The sequence below is a fragment of the Palaemon carinicauda genome, chromosome 6 (assembly GCF_036898095.1).
Source record: "Palaemon carinicauda isolate YSFRI2023 chromosome 6, ASM3689809v2, whole genome shotgun sequence".
NCBI classification, from domain to species: Eukaryota; Metazoa; Arthropoda; class Malacostraca; order Decapoda; family Palaemonidae; genus Palaemon; species Palaemon carinicauda.
Genome location: NC_090730.1, coordinates 115,762,491 through 115,787,543, shown reverse-complemented (window position 1 = coordinate 115,787,543; position 25,053 = coordinate 115,762,491). Strand labels below are relative to the sequence as shown.

The following is a 25,053-nucleotide window of genomic DNA, read 5'->3' as shown; positions in this document are numbered from 1 at the left end:
TATAGAGATAAAACAAGAGATAACATAGCGTAAGTGATATCCGTATGAAAGAGCGAGGAAGAATATTATACGCCGAGTGTGATTGCAGGAGAGGAGAGGAGAGGAGTCATGTCGGTGAACTGGTGGCGGTCAGTGTGTGAACGTAATCGGCGAGAGATAGAGGGTGCCAAGTGATCCCGCTTGTGGGGGCGTTCCTCTAACCTTGCTTCAAAACAAAACACTAAGCGATCGATTTAATTTCATTCAGTGCTGTTATTAGACCTCAGGATTATAGTTACTTGGTTGGTGGTTAGAATTTGTTATTTTTTCCATTTGTGTTAGAAATCGAGGTAGATCCAACGATTGTGTCCTTCCGAAGACAAAGCTCGTGAACGTGCGTTCATGAATCGGTTTGACTTTGTTAGATTGGTAGAGAGTCCGTTGTGCGATAAAATGTTATATATACTCCTAGCATGTAAACAGGAAAAGATTATTTTTTTAGTGCATGCTGACTGTATTTTAGTGCTGAGTGCTAACAGATGTATATATTACATCATTGTTCTCACACACACACACGTGCACACACACATGTATATATGTATATATATATATATATATATATATATATATATATATATATATATATATATATATATATATATGTTTGTGTGTGTCTATGTGTATGTTTATATATGTATATATATATATATATATATATATATATATATATATATATATATAATGGTATATATATATTATATATATATAATGGTATATATATATATGTATATATATATATATATATATATATATATATATATATATATATATATATATATATATATGTGTGTGTGTGTGTGTTTGTGTGTGCCTATGCGTATGTTTATATATATATATATATATATATATATATATATATATATGTATGTATATTTCTTTTCATATAAGGCATAAATAACTTTTGATATCAAATTCGCTCTACTATGGGATCTAAGACCCATTGAGAAATTCCTTTTATGGTAAGTACTTTGCCCAGCACGTGACTACCTGCAGGGTGGCATTGAATGGGAAATGTGTGTAAGGGAATTCGACGCGTTACTCATGAGCCTTTTTTGTGGATGTATGAAAAAAGAAATAAAGTTGCGAAGCTTTTAATGCATAAAGGGTTCAGCCACGATTCAACGTCTAAAGGTTGAATATGGGAGTGCCTTGTGTTCTTCACTGGATCCATTCTCAGTTTGGGTAAACGGTATAATACTGTGTGTATATATATATATATATATATGTGTGTGTGTGTGTGTGTGTGTGTATTTGTGTGTGTATGTATGTATATATGTGTTTCATAAAGGATATGTGGATATGTTAGTTTGAAAGGAAAGGTGGGTTGAGAAAATATTTAAGATAAATTATCAACGTTTAATGTAATGTACTGTACTGAACTTTAAGGATTTGAAAGAATACGTGATTAAGAAGGCCATCCCTTTCTACAAACCAAGTTTTTTTATGGTCCTAGTAACGTCATGCATTTCATGCAGTTCATTTGTGTGCATTCCTCCATGGGTACTTCCGTCACTCATACATCAGCGTCAATCGTCAATTTTCGAACATTCATTGATACACCATCATCAACCTATCAAACAGAGAGGCGATGCAGTTATTATATTCTAGTATTGGTGTTCAAAGGTGTGTCTGCATTTTCACGTCACTCCCCAAACCTTAATCGTTCCGCCTAACGCGGCGTTACTTATTCTAAATAGATTTATTGTGTTTATTGATCCTGAGCAGTCACAGCTGGTTTCATCTTTTTTTTATTTGCATCAATATACAATGCTGTGTTGAAATGTACCAGTGCGGTGGCTGTTTTCCCTGCTGAGTGTTGTTGGTATGCTTTTTCTTTAAATAGTGTTCAAATATACTGTCCACTGGTCATTATCATTTTTATTGATAATGTATATTTTCATTCCACGTAGATAACAAATACACTAATACAGTTTTATACATATATATATATATATATATATATATATATATATATATATATATATATATATATATATATATATATATATATATATATATATATATATATATATATATATATATATATATATATATATATATATATATATATATATTAGATTTAATATGTGTGTTCAAGGGTTTCATTTTGAATCCATAATTCGAAAGTGAATGAGACAACGTCTATTTAAAGGAAGCTTTAATTTCTTCCATTTAATTGATAGTTTGGTGTTATATAAAAGCAAGAATTTATGCGAGGAAAATGTAATTCAAGTATTGTTAATTAATCCTTTAAAGCGTAGTTTTATTCAGATAAAATCAAGCTTTTATGATACAAAGTAAAATCTATGATTAAAGATACAGTAGTTTTCCTACGCACCCAGAGCCACAGGAAAATGGGGAAATCTAAAATTGGTTGATTTATTTCATAAAAGAGTTGTCACACGTTGTATTTTGCCATGTCACTTTCATGAAATGACAGGAAGTATTCGGTAAAATATCACATTTCTAAATTTATATGGAAACTTTTTTCTATATGTAATCATAAACCAGTTTGTATTCTCGCACCTAATTCAATTCGGAGTGTACAATTACCTCCAGATTTATGTAGAACGAATTATTATTAAAAGGAGATTTACAAGACCAATGAGTCAAACTCAACTCGTACAAAGCTGGTCTGTAGAACCTATTACAGGCTTTTAATGTAATACGCGAAGAGATTGATTTCTTTATAAGACTTAGATTTTTAAATTAGGACGATGAAGTGAACCACCGTCCCATAAATGGCTGTTATCCTAAACCCGCTAAGCGTGAAATTAAGCAATAAACAAAGCATGGTTGTATGTACAGTCGGAGCAGGAATTCCTGGTACACCTTGCTCTGAGGAGATGTACCCAGCCACACCCTTACCGTGCGGTGAGTTCCTGTGTTTAGACCCGGCCACCACCTTTGTCATCTCTCCCTACACTAAGAGACTCTTTAGCTATGGTAAGCAGCTCTTCTAGGAGAAGGACGCTCCAAAATTAAACCATTGCTCTCTAGCCTTGAATAGTGCCAAAGTCTCTGTACCGTAATCTTCCACTGTCTTGGAGTAGAGTTCTCTTGCTGGAGGGTACACTCGAGCACACTATTCTTATCTTATTTCTCCTCCTCCTCTTTTTTTTAAAGTTTATATGTGAAAGATTTATTTTAATGCTGTTTTTGTTATTAAAATATTATATTTTAATTGTTCATTACTTTTCTTGAAGTTTGTTTTATTTCCTCATTTCCTTTCCTCAATGGTCTATTTTCCCTGTTGGAACCCTTGGGTTTATAGCATCATGCTATTCCAACTGGGATTGTAGCTTAGGAAGTAATAATATTAATAATAAAGTTAATGATAATAATAATAATGATTATTATTATTATTATTATTATTATTATTATTATTATTATTATTATTATTATTATTATTATTATATGTGTTTGGTTACCCGCCGCGAAGTACGGTTGTGACAGGGTACAATTCTTTGTAGCAAGGTGTGCCAGGGACTCCTTGTCCAACTGTACCATCGAAATTTTGCACCAAATAGACAGGAGCTATATGTATTGACTCTGGACAGGACTATATCATTACGAAGGGGAATTTGCTAACCGAACTTTATCAGTCGTAACGAATTAGAAATCTCATAGAAATAATAATTAATTCTGTCAATTTTATATATAAGGGAACGTCTAGTGAATAGTGATACTTTATTTTATTTAAATGCATGATGCAGCTTCACGGAGAGCACTCGGATAGCGGTGACTCTTGACATTCGAGAGCGTGTTCTTATCTGGCACCAGTGAAACTTCCTGTACATGTACTCGGTTCAGAACTGTCAGAGTATGTATGTATAAGGCGCACGTGATGATGAAAGGCTTATTGTTTACGTACTTCTTTTAGGGATTTGTTTGTTTGTTTATTTTTGTATTTTTTTTTTCGAAATGTTTAATTTTTCAAGTTTTCGTGTATTTAATTATCAATATTTTTTTATTTGATATTATTCATATATTTATTGACTCGTTTATTTATTGATTCAATAACTTTACTTGATACCCTTCCATCCCATTTACCCCAATTCTCCAAACATCGGAGGTAACTTGGGGATGTCCTAAACAACCAATGTGTTTAACATACTTTGCACTCTAGATGATCAAAGTTTTTATGCAATAATAAATAGTAATTCTGCCAGGAATGATTGCCCCGTTACGCTAACCTTCGAAATTTCTCACTCAATATTTTTACGTTTTGCTGCCAGCATTATTTAATGCACAGCTGATTCATTGACTACTAGAATTCGTCTCACTACTTCACTTGAAACCACTAATAAAAAAAATCAAAGGCTCAAATATGATGCTGATTCATTTACTTATCGTTTGATTGCAAACACTATCGGTTTATAAAAGATATTTTCGAGTTGTTTTATTTCTCCTCATTCGCTTTTAAAACTTCGGATAAACATTTGGTATTGGGAGCTAATCATTTTATTGACACCTGCATAACGTGGCAAAGTTACGGGAAAATTACTTGATATCAGCATATCCTGTTATTATTTCAATTTGTTGATATGAGAAAACCATATGATAAAGTAGATTCTTTGAAACTCTTCTCAAATCCTTATAAAAAGAGGCACGCTCTTATAAATCAACCGCAGACCCTTATGATTATTGTCATATTGTTGGATGTGCACGCAGCTATATGTCGAATAGTGTAGCGTAATATCAGTCAATTTTCAGTCCTACTGGACTGTCAAGATGGTATTCAATCATCTTATATTTCACTGCTTACACAGGTGCACTGAATATAGAACTGGAATCCATTTTAATCGAATGCATTATTAACGAATTGAGGATAGTGAAATCTGCTATACTGATACGGTTGGTATATCCCTATCTGTCGAGGTCTTTAGTAATTAACCGATACCAACTGCAGTATTTTACATTACTCCCCAAATCCTTAAGTCACGTTGAAAAACATAAAATATTTCTCGGTAATCATCTTCTGGAATATGTAAATGAATTACCTCATGAGGGGCACACTCTCAATAAGGATTTATATAAACAAATACAGACGGCGTAAACTTTGTGCGATTGGCTAGTGGAATTCAATAAGAGCTTTCCCTTATCTTCTGGCTTCATTTGCTAGGCAGAATCCAGTAGTCCGCACTAACTTTCTGAAGTCATTACCCAACTGTCTTTCGTCAATTGGAAACCAAAATGCTGCAGATTTTCTCGCATTCTTAAGAGCGTCAGTGTTGCTGCCAATGGACAGAATAATATACCGAGAGACCGTAAGACGTATTAGCAACTTTTATTTTTACCTTATGAAGTACTGTATCTTATAAAAACATGTCGGTCTTACGCTGGTACGAAGTTCATTAAAAAGTAAATAATTAAGTTTTAACATTACCAGCCCCTTGGTTATCAAAATACAATGGAGAGTGAAGTGAGATCTAAATACATGGGAAAGAAGAAAAACTAGACTTACCATCGAGAGGATTATTTTTCACAATATGAATGAGCTCTGGATTTTGAATATTTCATTGCTTCATCAACGCTTCATCTTTAATATTTTTTTCTATTGCTTTTTCATTTTATTTTTATCGTTTTAATATCGATCCTGTATGCTTATTGAAGATTGGCAACTACTGTATAAGTGGACAAGCCTATGTACTGCTGGGTGTTTTCCTGTTATAATTTTTGCTTCTCATAATGTTATTAGTCTCTGGAACTTTATTACCGCCATTGTTTTATTATAATCATTATTATTACTGTTATTAAGTAATAATATCGATCCTTTAACGTCTGTCTGTTATGAATGCTATCCAGTGACGTCGGATTAACCTACCGCTACTATGTTTAATGGAAATCAACACGTGCAACAAGTCAACGTTGATCATCAGGAGAACAGTTGTGTTTATGTGTGTATAATACATGTATACAACCAAACGTGCTTTCTAAAAGGTACAGTTGGACACGAGTCCCTGATATACCACACTCTGAAGAAATGCCCCTGTCACACCCTGACTTCGGGGTGAGTAACCAGACATTTAGTGTAAGAAGAGATAACAGAGGTGGTTGGAGGGCCTAAACACAGGAACTCGCTGCACAGTAAGGGTGTGACTGGGTGCACTTCCTCAGAGCGAGGTGTACGAGGAATTCCGGTATCCAGCTGTGAATGTCTAAAATAGTTATCAATTCCAAGGTCGATCTGAGATTATGATTATTTTTCTCTTTATTAAAATCCATTTTATATTGCTATGTTTTTTATATTTTATGAAATAATTTTAACAAACATAAAAAACAGCAATACATTCCATCCGACTCCATATCGGTTATTCAAAGGTTCTCTATTAATAAAAATGTACTCAAGAAGTATATTCATCAGTTCCTGTGGAAGAAATCATTGAAAAATAGCACAAATTTGGACATTACAAATTTTCTCTTATGATGGAGAGATGAGAACGAAAGACTTAGAGCTGTTGATGAAAAAAAAGCCCAGAGAGAGAGAGAGAGAGAGAGAGAGAGAGAGAGAGAGAGAGAGAGATGGGTGGATTCGCATTTCATGTACGTGTTTTTTTCTTAATAGAGGCCTGACTCAGTATAAGAGTGTGCTCGAAAAGGACGTTTTCCTGTCAATGTATCCTAAGAACACAGTGACCCATGGATCAAATTTCATAATGCACTTATCTTTGTTTTAGATTAAGATAAAAAGAGGTATATGATAGATGGGAATATCTGAATGAGATGAAATTTTGCCAAGGAGTTCTTCCCAAAGCTGTGCGGTATTAGGAAGAAAATCGATTGAAACTAGTAATTCAATACTTTTTAACATTTATCTTTCAACAATATCACTAAATTTAAGATTAACTTCTAGCTTGATTGTCTCATATATATATATATAAATATATATATATATATATATATATATATATATATATATATATATATATATGTATATATATTTTATATATATATATATATATATATATATATATATATATATATATATATATATATATATATATATATATATATAATCCCTTACGCTGGCGGTTTTTATAATAATCTGAGATAATAAATTTTTCAATTTTAATGGTTCGGTCTGCAGTATTCTTAGGCGTGCATTTGTGCAGAAATCTATCTTATTTTGCACCAGTGGTCGCCACTGTATTCTGGGTGGAGTAATTAGACTTTTCATCTTTGATGTTTTTATTTTTCGTTTCAGAGATACCTCGTACTCGATACTCTTTCATCTAATTGTACTATGTACTGTGTAATAGATTTCGTGCGCAGGTCTTGGAAATGTTTTGACAGAAATGTGTTGTGCTGCGTGAATTTTGAAATTAAAAGAGCAGTGTCCTTAATGGTACTTACAGCTAAGAGGAAAAAATGTACTCTAGAGAATCAAGGGGAGTCGTTGATTAGACGAATTACCTTTTTGATGAAATTGACCTACGAAGGGAATCAAACAAAGAAATGTCATAAACCTGTATAAGTGAGAGGAATGTTTAGAAAGCGGACACTTCAAAACAATTTAAGGCTTCAGTAGTTAGAGTGAGGAAAGTATTTCTACATAAAAGATTATTTGTTTAAAAGCTGATATGATAGTTTGAACCATGCGATGTCTTCAAGATTCTTTTGAATTGATATATACATAATAATGTTGGCAGAAGATAAATTCTCAGCTACGTTTTCTTCCATCAAAGTCGAAGAATTAGATGGAAAGGTTGAAACGAACTGTGTTTCATAGAGAAACTAGGTATTTTTTTCTTTTGATTAGCTCCTAAATTGATTTTCATTATTATTATTATTATTATTATTATTATTATTATTATTATTATTATTATTAGCTAAGCTACACCCCTAGTTGAAAAGAGGATGCTACAAGCCCTAGCTCTCCAACAGGAAAAATAGCCCAGTGAGGAAAGGAAATAAGTAAACTATATATACAAAGTAATGAATAAAAAAATATGAAATATCTTAAGTTCAGTAACACCGTTAGAATATATATACTATAATGAGAAACTTATGTTAACCTGTTCAACATAGAAACATTTGCAGCCAGTTTGAACTTATGAAATTCCACCGATTCAACTGCAAATTTAGGAAGATCATTCATCAATCTGGTCACAGCTGGAATAAAACTTTTAGAGTACTGTGTAGTGTTGAGCCTTATGATGGAAAAGGCAAGACATTGAATTAACTGCATACCAAGTACTACGCTCAGGATGATATATTTTGGAAAGATTTGAATACAACAGATTATCAGAATTATGGAAAATCTTATGCAACAGGTATAAAGAACTAACTGAAGGATGGTGCCATAGATTATTATCCAGATCAGGAATAAGAAATGTAATAGACCGCAAGTTTTTGGCAAACAAATCAAGATGAGAGTCAGCAGCTGAAGACTAGACAGAAGGACAAAACTCGAAACAAAGTCAACTGAAAGAATTACGACACCTCTTCAGAATAGATTGATCATCGAAAAGACTTTTTCAATAATCTGGTTTTTCTTTTACAATAGAAGAAGTAACAAAAGTAAAATTTTAATAATCACACCTAAAATTTTAAAGTTGTATAAAGTTTATATATCGATATAGATATATATATATATATATATATATATATATATATATATATATATATATATATATATATATATATATATATCTATCTTACATGACACATCAGGGACAGGCTGCTCAATCTTAATTACTAACGAAACAATGACATGATCAGACGTTCCAACTGGAGAACCAACCTAACTTATAACATCAGTGGAGTCAGTGTATACTCGGTCCAATCACTTCCCAGTAGGAGAAAAATAATGTAGTCATTCCCTACGGTGAGCGTTGAAATCACCAACAAACGCAAAAGTGTCTTTTCTATCGTCTTGTATCTTAGCTCTACCGGTAAGAAAACAATCGAAGATAGAATCGTTCAAATCTGGATTTTGCTTGATTTAATACAAAAAGAAGTTATTATGCCTGCCACAAACTTTTATGACCAGAATCTCATGACATCACATTCATTGCAGGATTTATGAGAAGCAGGGTACTCAGTCCCTAGGAGGTTAAATGGCACACCGTCATTCCCCTTGCCATAGGAATGGCATTCCGTTTCAAAATTATTGGTTTCTTAAAACCCGGAATAAGAAGCTCAGATGAGTGTCTGATTTAGAAGCCAAAGCATCTGCATGGTCTCTAATTTTGCCAACCAGTCCAGGAATATTGCAATCCAATAAGCGACACTGGCGAAGTGTAGGACTCCTGGTCCAGGATTTTGTTCGATACATCCAAACAGAATAAGAATTAAAAGTGATAAAAAGTCCCATCATAATTGGAAACAAACGTAACAATAAAGATAACAAAACATGTACAGGAGAATATACAGTATAAAGCAACCCATACAACTCATAGACTAAAGACAAAATGTTTGATAAAATTGGTCAACAAGGCGGAACTGAAACACCCTCTTAAATTGTCATGCAGCTAAACTACTGGTGTGAAATGTGTGACTGAATGGGATAGAAATGATGACACCCGTGAAGCTAATGATAACGGCCGTTCGTCTTGAAGTCACGATTGTTGTCATGGTCCTTACCGGACATGATGACTATGACTCTGTAGAGTAGTTACTGTTATATACTCACTATTTGAAGAATCCCGCATGGACTTCCGAGCCTTATAAGAGTATGCAGACTAGTTAGAAATGTCTGCTGTGTCCTTTTTGTGGGGTGAACGCATTTCTTAAGCTATTCTTTAGCTTCTCTGACCTTTAAGTGAATGAGTTTCTTAGATTAAACTATCGCACGTATGTATGGGTGACATAAACTATAACTTTTGTATATCCTCTCTAGAACCACTGGATCATCAATCTCAACCAAACTTGACTCGTAGCATATTTGAGTGAATGGAATTAAATCTGTTTAGAGTTAAAGGAAAATGATAATCATAATATTATTAGTAATGTTAAAAATAATAATAATAACCACGCTACATTCCAAGGGGGATTGTTAAGATGTAGTAAAATAGGAGAGGCTATTTGAAAGTATTTTATTTTATTAATATACCAAAGATAACAAAACAAAGCTTCATTATTTCGCAGATTTAACCTATGACCTCCAGACTCGAGGGGGGCCACAAAAAGGTCCCATTTTCGAGTATAGGATTATGTAAGAAAACTATCCATTAAGAATGATCCTCACAAAAATCACAGAGATACATATTTCATACATAATATGAAATGAGGAATCGGAAGTGATAACGATTGAGGACTTCATAAAGTGTGATTTAAAATTCCTTTTATAAAAAGGAAATTACAAAGTTTATCAAAATACTTTTACGGTGATGCCTTGGAGGTAGCAAATGAACTCTGGGCATCTCACTGATTATATAAAGAAACCCGCATTACACTCCTAATCACTTATGTACTACACATGAGCTTGGAGAATACTAATATGCAGTAGCTTATTGGAAGCGTCCCTGCCTGGCGTTTTGCCGGGCTGGGGTTCGAGACCTGCTCAAACTCGTTAGTTTATAGTAGTGTCTGCAATCTCACCATTCTTGTCAGCTAAGGATGGGGGATTTATGGGAGTCTACATTCATGAGTGACCTTTAAGCCTTCTGTCTTGCTAAAATCCTATGAAGAAATAAGACTTCAGGCCAAGACTCTCCTATAATACAAAAGGCAAAGCCGATATTCTTATCTACACATCGAATCTAGTACATGCTACATTTGCGCAGATATGAGATAGTGCGTAATCTGATAACTTATGGGGAATTCTCAAATTCTCAGAAACCTTCCAGGGTAAATGATTAAAGGTTTGAAATGAAATCTACATATGCCACGAACAGACGTTCATTTTACATCTTATGAACCATATATTATTTATGAAAAAGAACATTTATTCCAAATCCAAGGACAGTAAAGCAAACATTAATCATATTTTGACAGTGTAGTGAAGATTCAAGTCTGACCAGGCCAGGCCGTATATTCAGGATAAGGCCACAATAGAAACCTTACACTTAATGTATATTAAAAAATTCTTAATTTTATATTGACAAGTGCAGAAAGGTAACGCAGGTGAACTCTGTTACAGACTAGTCTTGTTATTCTATAGAATAATTTATCCAAATAAATAAATGAAAGGTAGCGATTGAATGAAAGAAACAAGAATTTAAGTGCTTAACTATGAATTTTATGGTTGTTTATTTTACGTTTTTAGTGAATCGATAATAATTCTTAGATCGTGTATAGGGAATGGGTATTTCTACTTCATCTCGTGGGATTTGATTATTCACCTCTCCTTATTTATTGTGATTGGATTACAATCCCCACTATATATTATGAGAATGTGAGTATAAGTTTTTCATGATGCCATACCTGAGATATTGAGGAAATCAAGTAAAGATGATAATACTCATAATTATACACAATTCAAAAAGTAAATATCTTATGTATTTCTTGAACTTTTATTATAGATAGGCTTTGATTTGTCCAGTACCGCAATAAGGTCTTGAAGCTTTTAATTTATAAGACCCTACATAATTATCACTTGATATTCCGATGACGTTAATTGAAGTATGGTATAAAACTTTCGCTCTAACGCTACTTAATTTTTTGGGAGCTTCCGAAGAAAAACGAGCCCAATTTCCCCAGATAAACGGTCCTTCCTCCCTGTTAGAACCCTACAGGCTGCAAGCGTGCAAGAGCCCGTGCCTGGCCATAAGGGTCAGGCAATCTACAACAACGAGTTGGGACCATTCTTCTTCCAAAGCTTGTTGACAGGAATGTTACGCGTCTCGCTTCACTCATTCAGTCATGGCTTCATTCGTAATCAAACATTTCTGACAGGCATGTGTTATATGGGGGCTCAGGCAAGCGGTACATGGTTTAGTGGTTATTTTGGTAATATGTTTTTAGTTTCAAAAGAGTGAACGGAGAGGATCACAAATATAATCAATTTCCGGAATAGTTGGTCGGATGGTCATGTTGATACCCCCTCTAAATTAAAGAGCTATATATATATATATATATATATATATATATATATATATATATATATATATATATATATATATATATATATATATATATATATATATATATATATATATATATATATATATATATATATAATCTCCGGTCACGCTCAGCGGTATTGCTAAAGGCATAACTACTCGTCATCTCTCCCTGTCCCTCGGTAAGTGATTGGGTGCGTGTATGTGCATATTTATCAATATTTAACCGTCATTCTTGACGAGTCGCGTACACTAATAAGTAACTGAATAACAACGTCAGTGAAAGTAAGATAACTGACAACAATGATAATGTGTAATTCAAAACATAACCTTTAGAACTGTAGGGACCTCAGTTTTGTTTATTTGAATATTGACGATTCCTCTGACAAATGGGACTGCTCTTTCAAAAGGCCCTCTTTTTCACACCCAAAACAACGTTTGTCATTTATTTACAAAATTGAAAAAAAAAATATATATATATATGATAAAAAGAGTAATCTAAAGTTAATAAGAATATTTTGAAAATTTTAGAATGATTTATATTGATTATTTTCAAGGGGAAATGATACTACAGTAAAACTGGGCTCGATCTCTACAGTATATAAAAAGTCCCCCATGATTTTTGCCAGTTTTTCACACGACGACATCAATTTTAATCCATTTGTGGACTTTAGCACATAGCAAAAAAAAAAAAAAAAAAAAAAAAAAAAAAAAAAAAAAAAAGTTCTTGGGTTCAGAAAATATGAGAGAAACAGAAAACTTACTGAAGATACGTACGTTGGATGTATATCCCACGATTTGAAGATTAATGGCCTTGCAGTACCACATTATGAGCTTTTACGATGAAAGCCGAGAGCCTCTTCTTTTCCTGGACTGCACGCAGTCTGAGCACGAGTCTGAACTCCCTTGTGGAAACAGTTCTTTTAGGAATTCTCTCGTGGGGCCGACAGCTTGCAAGACAGTTATCGGTTAATAAGAAATTACATGTCCATTATCATATATTTACTGCATCGTTACAAAAATGTTCACTAAACTTTAAAGTATCCACAGTATATTTTTAATGCTTTAAGTTAGCGGGACTTTTCACGGGAAAATATATATCTTAGCACCATACTTTCGTCTGCGTGTGTGTAAACTCGGTAAACACAATCGAAGAAGAATTTTACATGATTTCGAGAAAGACTGTTCGTATGTCAAACTGTAGGTTATTCTATGATAATTTTATGATGGCATAAGATAGATTTTTGTCACCTCTTTGAATTTTGTTCAATTTTTTCGGGAAAGTCTGTTGTGAGCCAATCCATAAAGATTTTATGGTTATCTGATTCATTGTGCTGATGTAACGGGAGGAACATAACAGTTAATGGCAGAATCGCATTTCGTTTTCTCTAAAATACTATTATTGATCATAAGGCCAAGTTGGTAGATTGTTGTTGATCCTTGCGTTCAATGTTGTAATGTTATCACTTCTTTAGAGTGCCTTTGGTGTACAGTATGTAAAATAGGATTCCTTCTTATGCATGAGAGCTTTTATGTGCTCTCTCTCTCTCTCTCTCTCTCTCTCTCTCTCTCTCTCTCTCTCTCTCTCTCTCTCTCTCTCTCTCTCTCCTTATCTAAAGAAATAAGGTTACTATCCTGATTGCTTTTTCAGGCCTCGGATTTAATTTATTACTGGGAACTTAAATGACGGATTCTAAAGAAGCTCTGAAATATATGAAAAATATAATAATTACTATTGTAGTATAATAAAAAAGGTATATAATATTAAATTACTGTGTGTGATAAATGTAATACACAGTATTATACTTTTTAGGCTCAAAATCTCCTGTGATCTTCGTTAGATTTTATCGATTATAATTCTGGTTAAACATTTATACCCAAAATCCCACCAAAATGAAGGAAAATGCTCGCTGGGTATTTTAAAATTTAATATATTAAAGGATCAATTATTACATTGGGTGATGCAATCTTATTTTAAGCATGGATATCTGAATGGGAAGAAATATATCGATGATTATTCATCTTTGTATCCATAGTTATCATAATTATGCTCTCATAGTACAACCAAGTATTGATCATCTCATATCGAAAAAGGTATTGACAAGACTTTTCTTAGAGAAGTTTGTAGCAAATACTTATCGCTGGTAACAGTAAATAGCAAGCTAGATCTTTTTTTAATCGAGATATGGTAACTGGATCGGGGAATACAAATGTTGGTCTTCTATGAAGGGCAAATATATAATCTGGTTTCTCTAAATGTTAAAGCATCTAGGAAAAGTCATTAATTTTATGTTTCCCACTCTACTTCGATTTTGATGAATAGTATTTGAGTATTTCATTTCTTTGTTAATACTTGAGTATTTTGTTTTGATGATTAATACTTCGAGTATTTCATTTCAGGATTAATACTTTAGTATTTCATTTGATGATGAACTTCTTGAAAGTCACCTCACCTACAATTTCAAAAAGTTAGAATATCTTTAACAAATCTTATCCAAATCTTATCTTTGAAGTATAATGGGGGTTGTTATTTCAGTTGCAAAACACTTCATAATAAACAAGTAGAAAGTGCAATCAGAGATTTCAGACCTCTGCCAGTGAGGATTGTCAATGTTTTACTCAAATCTACGGCCAAAACCCTCCTTTTTTCCACATGTTTACCGTGAATGAATCTACTGTATAGAAAAAATCCTGGATCCGGATCATTGCTAAGTTCTAATCAGTTCTAAGACAGCCCATTTCTGACATATCTTAAAACTAATCAACGTTCATCAGTATCTTTATCAATTTAGGCTGACGACAAACAAACAAACAAATAGACAGAGATGAAAACTTAATCAAGGCAGCACTTGGCTTAGAGATGAACTATGCTACATCCAAACCTCTTTATACAGAAAATATCCCCGAAAGATAAAATGTTTGAATTACATAAAGTTCGACTAATTTTGTGTTATCAAATTTAGTGTGATATGTTTTATTAAGGAACTCATTTTTATTCATTGGATTGAATTTTATTTAAACTATTTTTTCATGATATTCATACTTATATTTATATACATTACATATTGCTTAAAATCTTGCGAATTTAAATTTATGTTCATATATAAGCTGATGTGGAATTTTATTAGATTAAACTCTGCATTATCTCTTTTTAAAATTTTCCATAAACTGCATTTTGCAATGTGTTCTTTTTTTCTTGATTTATGTTTGGTCATGTCTAAGATTATAATTATACAGCAGTCAATATTATGCTTATACTTCAGTACATAATTACAGACACTACATAACCTGAGTGGGCTAATAGTTTTCTACATGAAAGTAGTCCTAAAGAAACACATCGTTTTGTAAAATAGTCTGTCAAAATGGAAATGTTTAAAATACATTGCATGATGATTTAATATGAATTTTTCATTAGTTAAACACGGCTTAAATAATCACAATTCACAGCCGATCAAAATAATATGTTTCAGAATATGATTTGAATTAGCTATTTCGAAACATGCGGCCTTGTACTACTGTAGCTGTATTGTATTTTAGTGAATAACTTTCAAGTCACGTCATCCTTTTGAAAAAATATCTTTATCTTAAGAGTTTATAAAATCCATTTGTTCTTTCATCGTTCTATTCACTTCTTTTCTTATTAAGGTTCCTTTTGAAATCGAGTTTCTGAGCAAAGAAGTGGTACTCAGTGAGATCAGGGTGGAAGTGCGTGGCCCCTCGGGTCCTTGCAGAGTCGACCTCGATCTAGGGCCTCGAGGAGGAAATGGCGTTTTTATACCTGATCAAGTGGGCATTTACGAGGTGAGTCTCTCTCTTCTTCTTTTCCTTATTAGTATCTATATTGGGAATTTGAAGAAAAAAATTGCTGCTCATTCTTTTCAGAATTATTTTTGAAAATATATTTCTCAAAGACCGAAATGAAGTTGGAAATAAGTTGAGAGATTCGTGTTTGTAAAATTATTGTCTAAGAACACATTCTCTCTCTCTCTCTCTCTCTCTCTCTCTCTCTCTCTCTCTCTCTCTCCGTGCTAAATATGAGTTTGACCATTCTCTACAGCTGAATGTGTATAATGAAGAAGAACTTGTGGAGGGCTGCCCAGTTAAAGTAAGAGCTCTGCCTGACGTCTCCAAAATAATGTTTTCCGGCATAGATCCCTGTGCCATCGGCTCCATCGTTGAAGTCGTTGTAAGTATTAACTTCAATAAATTTATTTCTTTCTAGTTTTATCAGTTGGGTAATAAGTAAGGAGGTTGTTTAGACATATTTTATTCATCAAAGGAAAATCGAGTGATTACTTTATTTTCTTCTTATTTTGCTATGAGAGAAATGAAGCATATGTCCAGAAAGATGAATGATGTCATCCTTATATTGATTTGATTGCAACTTGATTCACCCTTTTCATCTTTGCCCTCAAAATTAGGTAAACAGTAACGGTGCTGGGTCTGCTGATATTGAGGTGACAGCATATTCCCCTACAAATCGCCCCTTGCCCTGCCCCGTGAAAGTGGAAGATGGCGTTTACGCTGCCGTCTTTCAGCCAGATGAAGCAGGAGAATGGTCCATTGCTGTTACCTACGACGACGAACACATTCAGGGGTCTCCATTTACCTGTCATGTTTATGACCCACATGCACTCAAGGTGAGGGGACAACTTCTTAATGATTAATTTAAGCTTGGTAATTTGTTGATGTTGGGGGCAATTGTTGTAACAATGTACATATTTCTATACAGTAAAGAAAATATGACTCATAGTGAGTCTTAGTTTTTTAAATGATAGTAGAAATTGAGACAGGGAAGCTAACTTTATTTTAGTTTATTGCTTTGATTATAGGATTTACAATAATTCCAAAAAGTTTACTCAATGAAATTTGCATTTCTATTATCCATAATTTTCAGCTAGTGGATATCGATTTAGGACCCAGTGCAAGACCTGGTCATCCCTTCACTTTCATCGTTGATGCCACAGGATGTGGTTGGGGAGATGCCAAGGTGGACGTCACACAGGGTGGCCGTTCTATACCATCAAAGTCCCTTGAAATTGAGAGAGGTGTCTATGAGATAACGTTTACTCCACTCGAAGCTGCCAAGCATAAAATATATGCTTACTTCAGTGGCCATGAAGTCAAAGGTTAGCCTGGGATTTTTAGGATATCTGCCATGATTCTTTAAAACTTTAGGTTGTTTTTTTTCAGAATTTTAATGGAATTATTTTAATTTTATGAAAAGAAAGAGATCGATTTAAACGTTAAATTATTCTTGAACAGGTTCGCCCTTCCCACTGTATCTTGGCGTAGAGAAGCCTCCTGACAGGAAAGATTCTAAATCAAAGAAAAAGAAATCTTCAAGTCGTGAAAATAAAGACCCAAAGGTATGAAGATGATGTTACTTTTATTCGTTCTAAAATAAATCGCTATAGATTTTTTTTTTAAGATCTCTGAGCTCTATTCGCATTGAAGCCAGATTTGAAATCTATTTTGTAAGGTTAAACCAAAATAGTGCATAGTATGGTCAAGCTATAAAGCTCAACTTATTAATGTCAAACTGAACATTAAAATACCATCAGTATGAGAATTTATAATATGTGCAATGATTTGTGCAACCCATTTCTTCTTTCAGTTTAGATGCAATCTCATGAAGCTTATTTTTTTATAATTTTAACTTTTGTAAATAAGTATTTGTCTCCTTATACCTTACTTAACTTTCTCATATATCTGTTCATTGGTTATCAAAAAGTATTTGGTGTTAACAATGTATCAGTTATTTTCTGGACAAAATACTGTGAATAGATAATTTGGTTTGCTAATAGTTCCCAAAGTTCTTACAATATATGAAATATAAATAAGACTATTTTTCATTTCTACTGTATTTTTCAGGATATGAAAGAAATTGTGAAAGAATATTCAAGTTCTGCATTGGCTGTCAATTCTCCGAGACTGTCCCTGAGTAGTCTTGATACATCACACAACAGATCTACATTAAGTAAAGTCTATGACTCAACAGTCAACGAATCATATGATTCTTCCTTGAGTAAAACATACAAGTCAACAATTGATAAATCCTACGATACTGTTGATAGCTCGAGTTACGAACCTGTCCTCATTCCTTCGAACAGAATGCATGATTCATCTGTAATGAAAAGCAGCAGCACATATGAAAACATAAACAATAAGTATGCAGACTTTGAATCCTCTTCTATTGTTAACAGAAGCAGCGTCTTAGAGTCAAGCACAAAGAAAACAAGCACTTATGAATCTGTTTCCCCAAAGCCTCTCTACAGCTCAAGTCCCAAAAAAATCAGCACATACGAATCCAGTCCTTCAAGCCCATCGAAATTGGAGTTAAAGAATAGCACATTAGATTCCAGTCATAATTCAAGTTTCAATTCTACATTCAACACATCAACTTCCACAGTTATAAACACTGGTATAACAAGCAAATCGTCATCTATATTCAACAAGTCATCAAGTCCTGGACGACTTTCTTCGTAAGTCTGAAAATCTTAAAATCATGTTTTCAATTATTTCATTGCTGTTTGGATGTTTTCACTAACTACATAATTATTTTTGTTTATTTTATTTTTGTAATAAAGTCCTCTTTATGATTATTCGCCATCAATGCTCAGGTAATATCCATAATTCATTATAGGCTACTTACTAGGAACTCTGATTAATTAACCAGCTTTTGAATAACTTGAAATCTTACACTCCTTATTATTTGTTATCTTATTCATTCTAGCCCAGCAAAATTAAACTCTCCATTAAGACAATTTTCCTTTGGAGACTTAGTGTGGAATCTACTATCTCTCCTAATTCTTTTAATAGAAAATGCAATTATAAAAGATCATGAAAAAATTTGTAAACAGCAACCTTCATTCAATGGAACTACAGTATAAGTTCTGTATGTTTACACATTTTTATACCATTGCTATCCAAATTTATTTTATTTTAAAACAAAAGCTGCTTATCCTATCCAAGGTGTTGTTTTTTTACCCTAAACATGCAATCAGAGTTTCACTTATTGAATTAGTCACTGATGAGTAACAGTAGATTCCTACTAAGATGAAAATGAAAGATGTACAGTATCCTGGTCTATTAGGAAAGAAGAAAATGTGCTATATTGTTCAGTAAATGTGTAGACAGGGAAAGAGCCATACTTAGGGACCAGTTTTAGATCAGACTGTCTGGCCAATCCTTGAAGGATCCTATATTGTGTAATGGTAGTATTGGCATGTAGTTAATGCCTTGATCAACATACTACGTGACCATAAATGATTGTTTATATGACAGGGCTCATATTTGTACAACCTTATGAATAATTGCCCTTATGTATTTTACAGTCCTAGTCCGCGGAAATCAGCATCCCCATCTCCACCGCCACCATCTAGGGTCATTCGTGCTACAAGCCCTATAGAAAGTAGAACCTCTCCAATACGTGCAACCAGTCCTCCTGGAGACCTCACTGGCCTGTCTTCTCCTTCTAAGGTTTTACAGATTGCCCAGAATGCTGCCAAAAGCTCAGAAGGTAAGTCAATCTAATCCAAATTCATAAAAATACAGATAACATGTATCCTTCATGTTTAACTGTCTTTAGACTTTATTCAGCCTTTGTAATTGTTTGTGCCTTCCTGTATGTCTTATCCATTAATAATTGGTTTTGGTTTAATTAAGAAACAAACCCATTCATGCCTGTGTGTTTTTATTTGTTTGTTACTTGGTGCTGTTGGACTAATGAAGAGAATCTGGAAAGTGGCATAGTTACTTGGTTAAGTCTTTTATGTGAGTCGAGTTATAATCATTAGTTGCTTTAGATTTATGTGTTTATACCCTAGTTTTGTTAGAATATTTATTTCAAATCTGTGTAGTACTGATACTGTATATAATTTTTTGCTTTTTCAATCTTAAAAGACTTAGTCATATTTGCTGTGAACATGCCAACTTTAATCTCTCTAGTTTTGAAAATTTTGCATCATTCAACTGTTATTTATGTGCACCACCAATGACTTCATCCTTCATATTAGAAAATCACACCATTTGCCTGTTAATAAGGAGCTCTCTTCATTTAGGACCATCTATTATCATGGATCCCATTATATTTTGTAATGCTTGATGTGTGTAATGTATTGTAGTTTTGAACAGCTTGTATATTTTTGCAGGAATAATGTCACTAAAACGGAAACAATATGTCATGTATGTATATACAAGACCGAAAGAAAAGAACTTATTCACCATTCCTAGATTAATAGTGGCAATTTCGTTTTCTCCATTTTTATCCCTGAAGTGTGATGGATCCACTGATCTCTTGCTGGTTTAAGATATTGAGTTGTTATAAATCAAATTTTTTTTAATTAGAGGTCAGTTTAAGCTGATCCTTGTGAGACCTTGGCTATTTTTCTATAACCGATGAAGTGTTTAGCCTTTTAAGAATATATTCTTTATGTTTTATTTTTTTCCTCTTGCAGGCTCCTCCTTCTACTATAGCAGTGTTGCCAACATGAAAATTTTACCCTCTACTTATTAACGCTGGCAACATGCAGTACTTATCCCTAATAGATTTAATATAGTTTTAAGGAAATTTTATTTTAGAAACAATAAGTTTTACTAGTGCTAGTTATCCCCTGAATATAATGCTGTACATTGAGAGATGTTTAAAGCTAGTTTTTTTTCTAACTCGATAGTAAAAATGACAAAATCACTAACCCTCCAAACTGCAGGGTGCATTTGATATCCATAACAGCATTAATGAAATTTCTTAGGCTTTTGGATCCAACACATTACAGGTATAACTGAGAATAATCCTAAGGTTTGTGAAAATCCTGCCAAATAATCTGGCTTGCATGGAATATGTCGGCTAAAGTATCTTCCTCACATTATCTAGAAAGTTAAAAGTGTCATTACATTTCTGACATTCATTTCTCATACACAATATTTGCAGACATATTGTGTCAGGTTATTGTGATGTGATACAGTACTGTATAGGTATACTGTAATCATTAATATTACTTTGAACAAGTATTACATCATAATTTTTGTTAATTAATTTTTAGTTTTCTACTACATTTCTTGTGTTGCTTTTGCTGATATCTAACTAATTAGTCTTTGTTAATACTCACTTTTGCTCATCATTTCATTCACCTCAGTTGACTCACATGACTCTTAGGGAATCATTTGTTAATCACTCATGGTAAATCACTATTAATGACTTCATTCCTCTGTATGTGTATTGAATGGCTCTTGATAACTCAACTAATTTGATTTTCCTAACTTCAACCACTATTTTCATCATCACCACCACCACCTCCATCTCTATCAAAACTCCAATCGATATTCAGCAAGAAGACAAAGGAACATCCAGAGCCTCTCGAAGCTCAGGTCCAGGACAATGTTCAGCAATAGAGGTCAGTTTGGGGAGGTTTGTGTGACTAACAATAATCAAGTTAAAAGCAGTTGCCTTGTAAGTAGATATTGTACAATAGTCAAGTAGTCTTAAAGATCTTCAGTGTTGTCAAGAAGTAGTTTAGTGCGTGAATTGTTTCAAGTTGCTGTTTCTTTTAATGTAACCCAAATTTCTTTTTATCCATATGGATACCAACAAGTTTTACAGATGCCTTACCTGCCAAGTTTTGAAAGCTAACTTTGTGATTCTGAAAGGGTATGGAGAGAGATGAGATAAAGGGAAAACCTCTTAATTTTACGTGTTTTATTGAGGAGATATTTTTGCTTTATAGATCAATTTAGAAATTCATGTTAGGAAATGACAACTTTATAGTATTCTGTGATATTGGGGTAAAGTCAATACAAAAGGGGATTCATTCTCTTCAGAGATGAGAAAAAAATCCTTCCAGTTCTACTATTACAAATAAAGAAAATAATTTATTTATTTTATATGGAAAGTTATAATGATGTAGCTGTGCAGAAGCTTCATATAGAAAATGTTGAGGTATGTGGGTAAATAATGTACAAGGTGGTGGCTCTTTTGTTCATGTTCATAATTCTGTTGTTATATTTGTTTTGCTTATGTATTACATATCTTTATAGGCCTTGTTTACCTCGTTTGTAAGCTTTCTTGTTTTGGCATTGAATGAGGGCCTAAAGAAATTTAATTGACTGTCCCTCTATAAAGTAAGCTATTTTCACTTTGAACTTTTCTGTGCTGAAGCTAAACAGAATAGGTGAGTGGAATTCTTGTGCATCTCCCACAAGTTGTGAAAATTCTTGTTGTGGGCCTACAACAAGGTTCATTAAAGATTCATGGGGCACATAGGTAATAAGTATATGTGGCAGTTTTAATTGGGTAGGCTGCTAATTAGGAGTAGAATTGGTAATCAGTAATGGGTGTCAACAGCAAATTCATTTTTTCTGGTAATGAGTAGTTCAGAATAATTTCTGTGAGTTGAATACAAACAGTCTTTGTTCAAATTGCTAGTGAAGAATGGTTGATCTGTGGATAACCAACAGAGGATAGTATCTGCACTGACAGATAAAATATGTAATTATCATTTATTGCTAGTGAGCTAATGGCAGTTAGATATGGACAGATTTAATGAAAAAAATTGCAAATGAGAGTTATTAACAATTGTTTGAATCATGGTTTATTGTCTTCAACAAATTAACTTGTTTTGGGAAGTTGAATTATACCCGCAGAATTATTTTAGAATTTAAATAACAAGGATTTTATATTAGTCGATTGGAGCTCAGTTATATTTCAAGGAATGATAAGATCAATATGAAAAGTAGGGGATTGTTGTCCAAGTGGTGGGATGTGGGAAGTTGGATGCCCACATTGTAAGACTTGAACAAACTGATGGAATGATGGTGAAAAGATTAACAGTGAGTGAAAATTTTCCTTTTGAGACTGAATTTGTACAACCTTCTGACATCAATACAGGAGGCAGTGCTTTCTGCCATGCTTTCTACAATTGTCACCCTCATATAAGAGACTATTTAAAGAATTGCTTGCTTCACTGGTGAACACTAAAAATGGGTTGTTTTCTGATGACAATATTATTCTGTCTTGATATAGGGAGAGTTCTATCCTCTATTTCAAGATTGTTGAGCTTTGCCCGAGACTTATTTCAATGTTTGACTCTTCAGCATTAAGTGTGCCAACAATGTTGTCAGCAGACACCAATGCCATGGCCATAAATGCTTTCAGTTTTCTTTTTTTGTCACTGTTCATGACCATAAGCACCACTACTCTAGATTATGAGGTTACCAATTGTGACAATATTTTGAAACGGAATGTCCTGTTACTAAGGAAAAGGTCAGTGTCATCCTTATCCTACATGATATACGAGAGGAAATTTAGCATACAGTAATGGAAAGTGATTGCTATTCAGTATCCAAGCAGTCTTACTATGTAGCACCAACTCTCCAACTTCTTTGAATGACAGCCCGCTGTCCACAAAAGCTTAGAATTCCAGTCACCCACAAGTTGTTAGTTTGATAAAGAATCTTCTCAAACAAAATGTATCTTTTAATGACAATCATACCATCCTTGGATTAACAAAATATGGCATTTAGAAAATACTCAATGAAGAATTTAATTTGTATTACTTGGATTGATTTGCTTTTCCAGGGAAGAAATCTCTTTTGCAATATCCAGAAATTACCCCAGCTTTTTTCTCTATTCCATTATGTATGTATTTGACCTGTCTTTTACCCACTTTGACACCTTTTATACTATTTGTCACTGTTATGTATATTTCAGTGAGTGACATTTTCTCACTACTTCATTATCCATTGTTGACAACAAATTATAAGGCTGACATGCAACATATATTTTTCCATTTAGAGTCTTATCCATGACAAACAATTTCTCAACATGATGAACTATTAATTCTTTGACATTGAATTGGAGTCACTAAGGTCAGCAGATAGGAAGTATTTACAGATGATCATCTCTTTTATAGCAAAAAGACCTTTAAAAGGAAACGATTACTACTAAAAGAGAAATTGACTTAATGATGCTTAGGAGTAACAATGTTTTACATAAATCAGTTTCGATTTATTCAAATGATGTACTTGACATCCAGTTGAAGTACTGAATAACCAGCAATTATATTTTATTGCTGGCTTGATAGTAGTCATTAGCAGGCACACTTCTTAGAGATTCATAACCTCACACATACCAGGTCAACTCCAACATTCATTAGTCATATTTTTAGATGATGAGGGTTATGATGAGCACAGAGCCCTCTATACTTATATCTGAAGGGCAATCCCGCACTTTCAACTGGCATGCTTCTCATTAAGAACTTAACAAAACTACCCAAATGATTATGAATAATTTATATTCAAACAAATGTCTAGAGAGTAATTAAGCAGTCCTTGAATGAATGGTATGACAATGCACCTCCCTTCAGTCAAGATTACTCATCTTTAATTAAGACAAACTACAGTCTATATGATCTATGGATATAAGGCTGAATAATGAGCCATCGAATAACTCATACCCTGCAGCATCACCTCTATAAAGCTTAATGCCACTTTAAAAAGAATGTGGCCAATCACCTCAAATACCTAGTTCATGTACGACCTTTTGCCTATACAGTATGGGATAGCTTACAATATGCCCTCCTAAAATGAGGATATGGGATGATGAAGATGAAGCTATCAAGAAACCCTCTTGTAGAAATCCAAGGCCACCCAAGACACAACAGGGCCTTATCTAGCCATCAACATTGTCCACAGTGTCTTTGACAACTGTTAGCTTGCGATTCTAAAGATTTTATGTATATTATAAGTAAAGATATTTTAAAGGTTTATGTATATTATAAATAAAACCTTATCATAATGGGGTACAAGCAAAATACCCTTGCCAATTAATTTATGCACCAGAAGTAGAAATTCTATACAGTATTGACAGCCTACAATATTACAGTACCATTTATTATAACCAATGAATGATGACCCCCAGAGTAAGATCAGCAAGATGTTCACCTCCTCCAGAAGGCAGCTCTCCAAAATGTCATGCAAGCCCTTACAAAATTGGCATAGATACAGGTAC

General features: G+C 33.4%; 1 protein-coding gene across 3 annotated transcripts in view; it reads left to right on the top strand.

The window, feature by feature from the left end:
* The window catches only part of jbug (filamin-type immunoglobulin domains fbug), a 291,607-nt gene that overhangs the window by 162,804 nt on the left and 103,750 nt on the right, over positions 1–25,053 (top strand). For 2 of the 3 annotated variants that reach the window (XM_068375343.1, XM_068375342.1), the window contains exons 8-15: positions 15,693–15,848; positions 16,105–16,233; positions 16,469–16,687; positions 16,945–17,176; positions 17,313–17,416; positions 17,922–18,532; positions 19,385–19,569; positions 21,377–21,442. In XM_068375343.1, coding sequence (XP_068231444.1) covers positions 15,693–15,848; positions 16,105–16,233; positions 16,469–16,687; positions 16,945–17,176; positions 17,313–17,416; positions 17,922–18,532; positions 19,385–19,569; positions 21,377–21,442 — 1,702 coding nt within the window. The remainder of the gene's footprint in view (positions 1–15,692; positions 15,849–16,104; positions 16,234–16,468; positions 16,688–16,944; positions 17,177–17,312; positions 17,417–17,921; positions 18,533–19,384; positions 19,570–21,376; positions 21,443–25,053) is intronic. The other variant, XM_068375344.1, reaches the window with a different exon arrangement.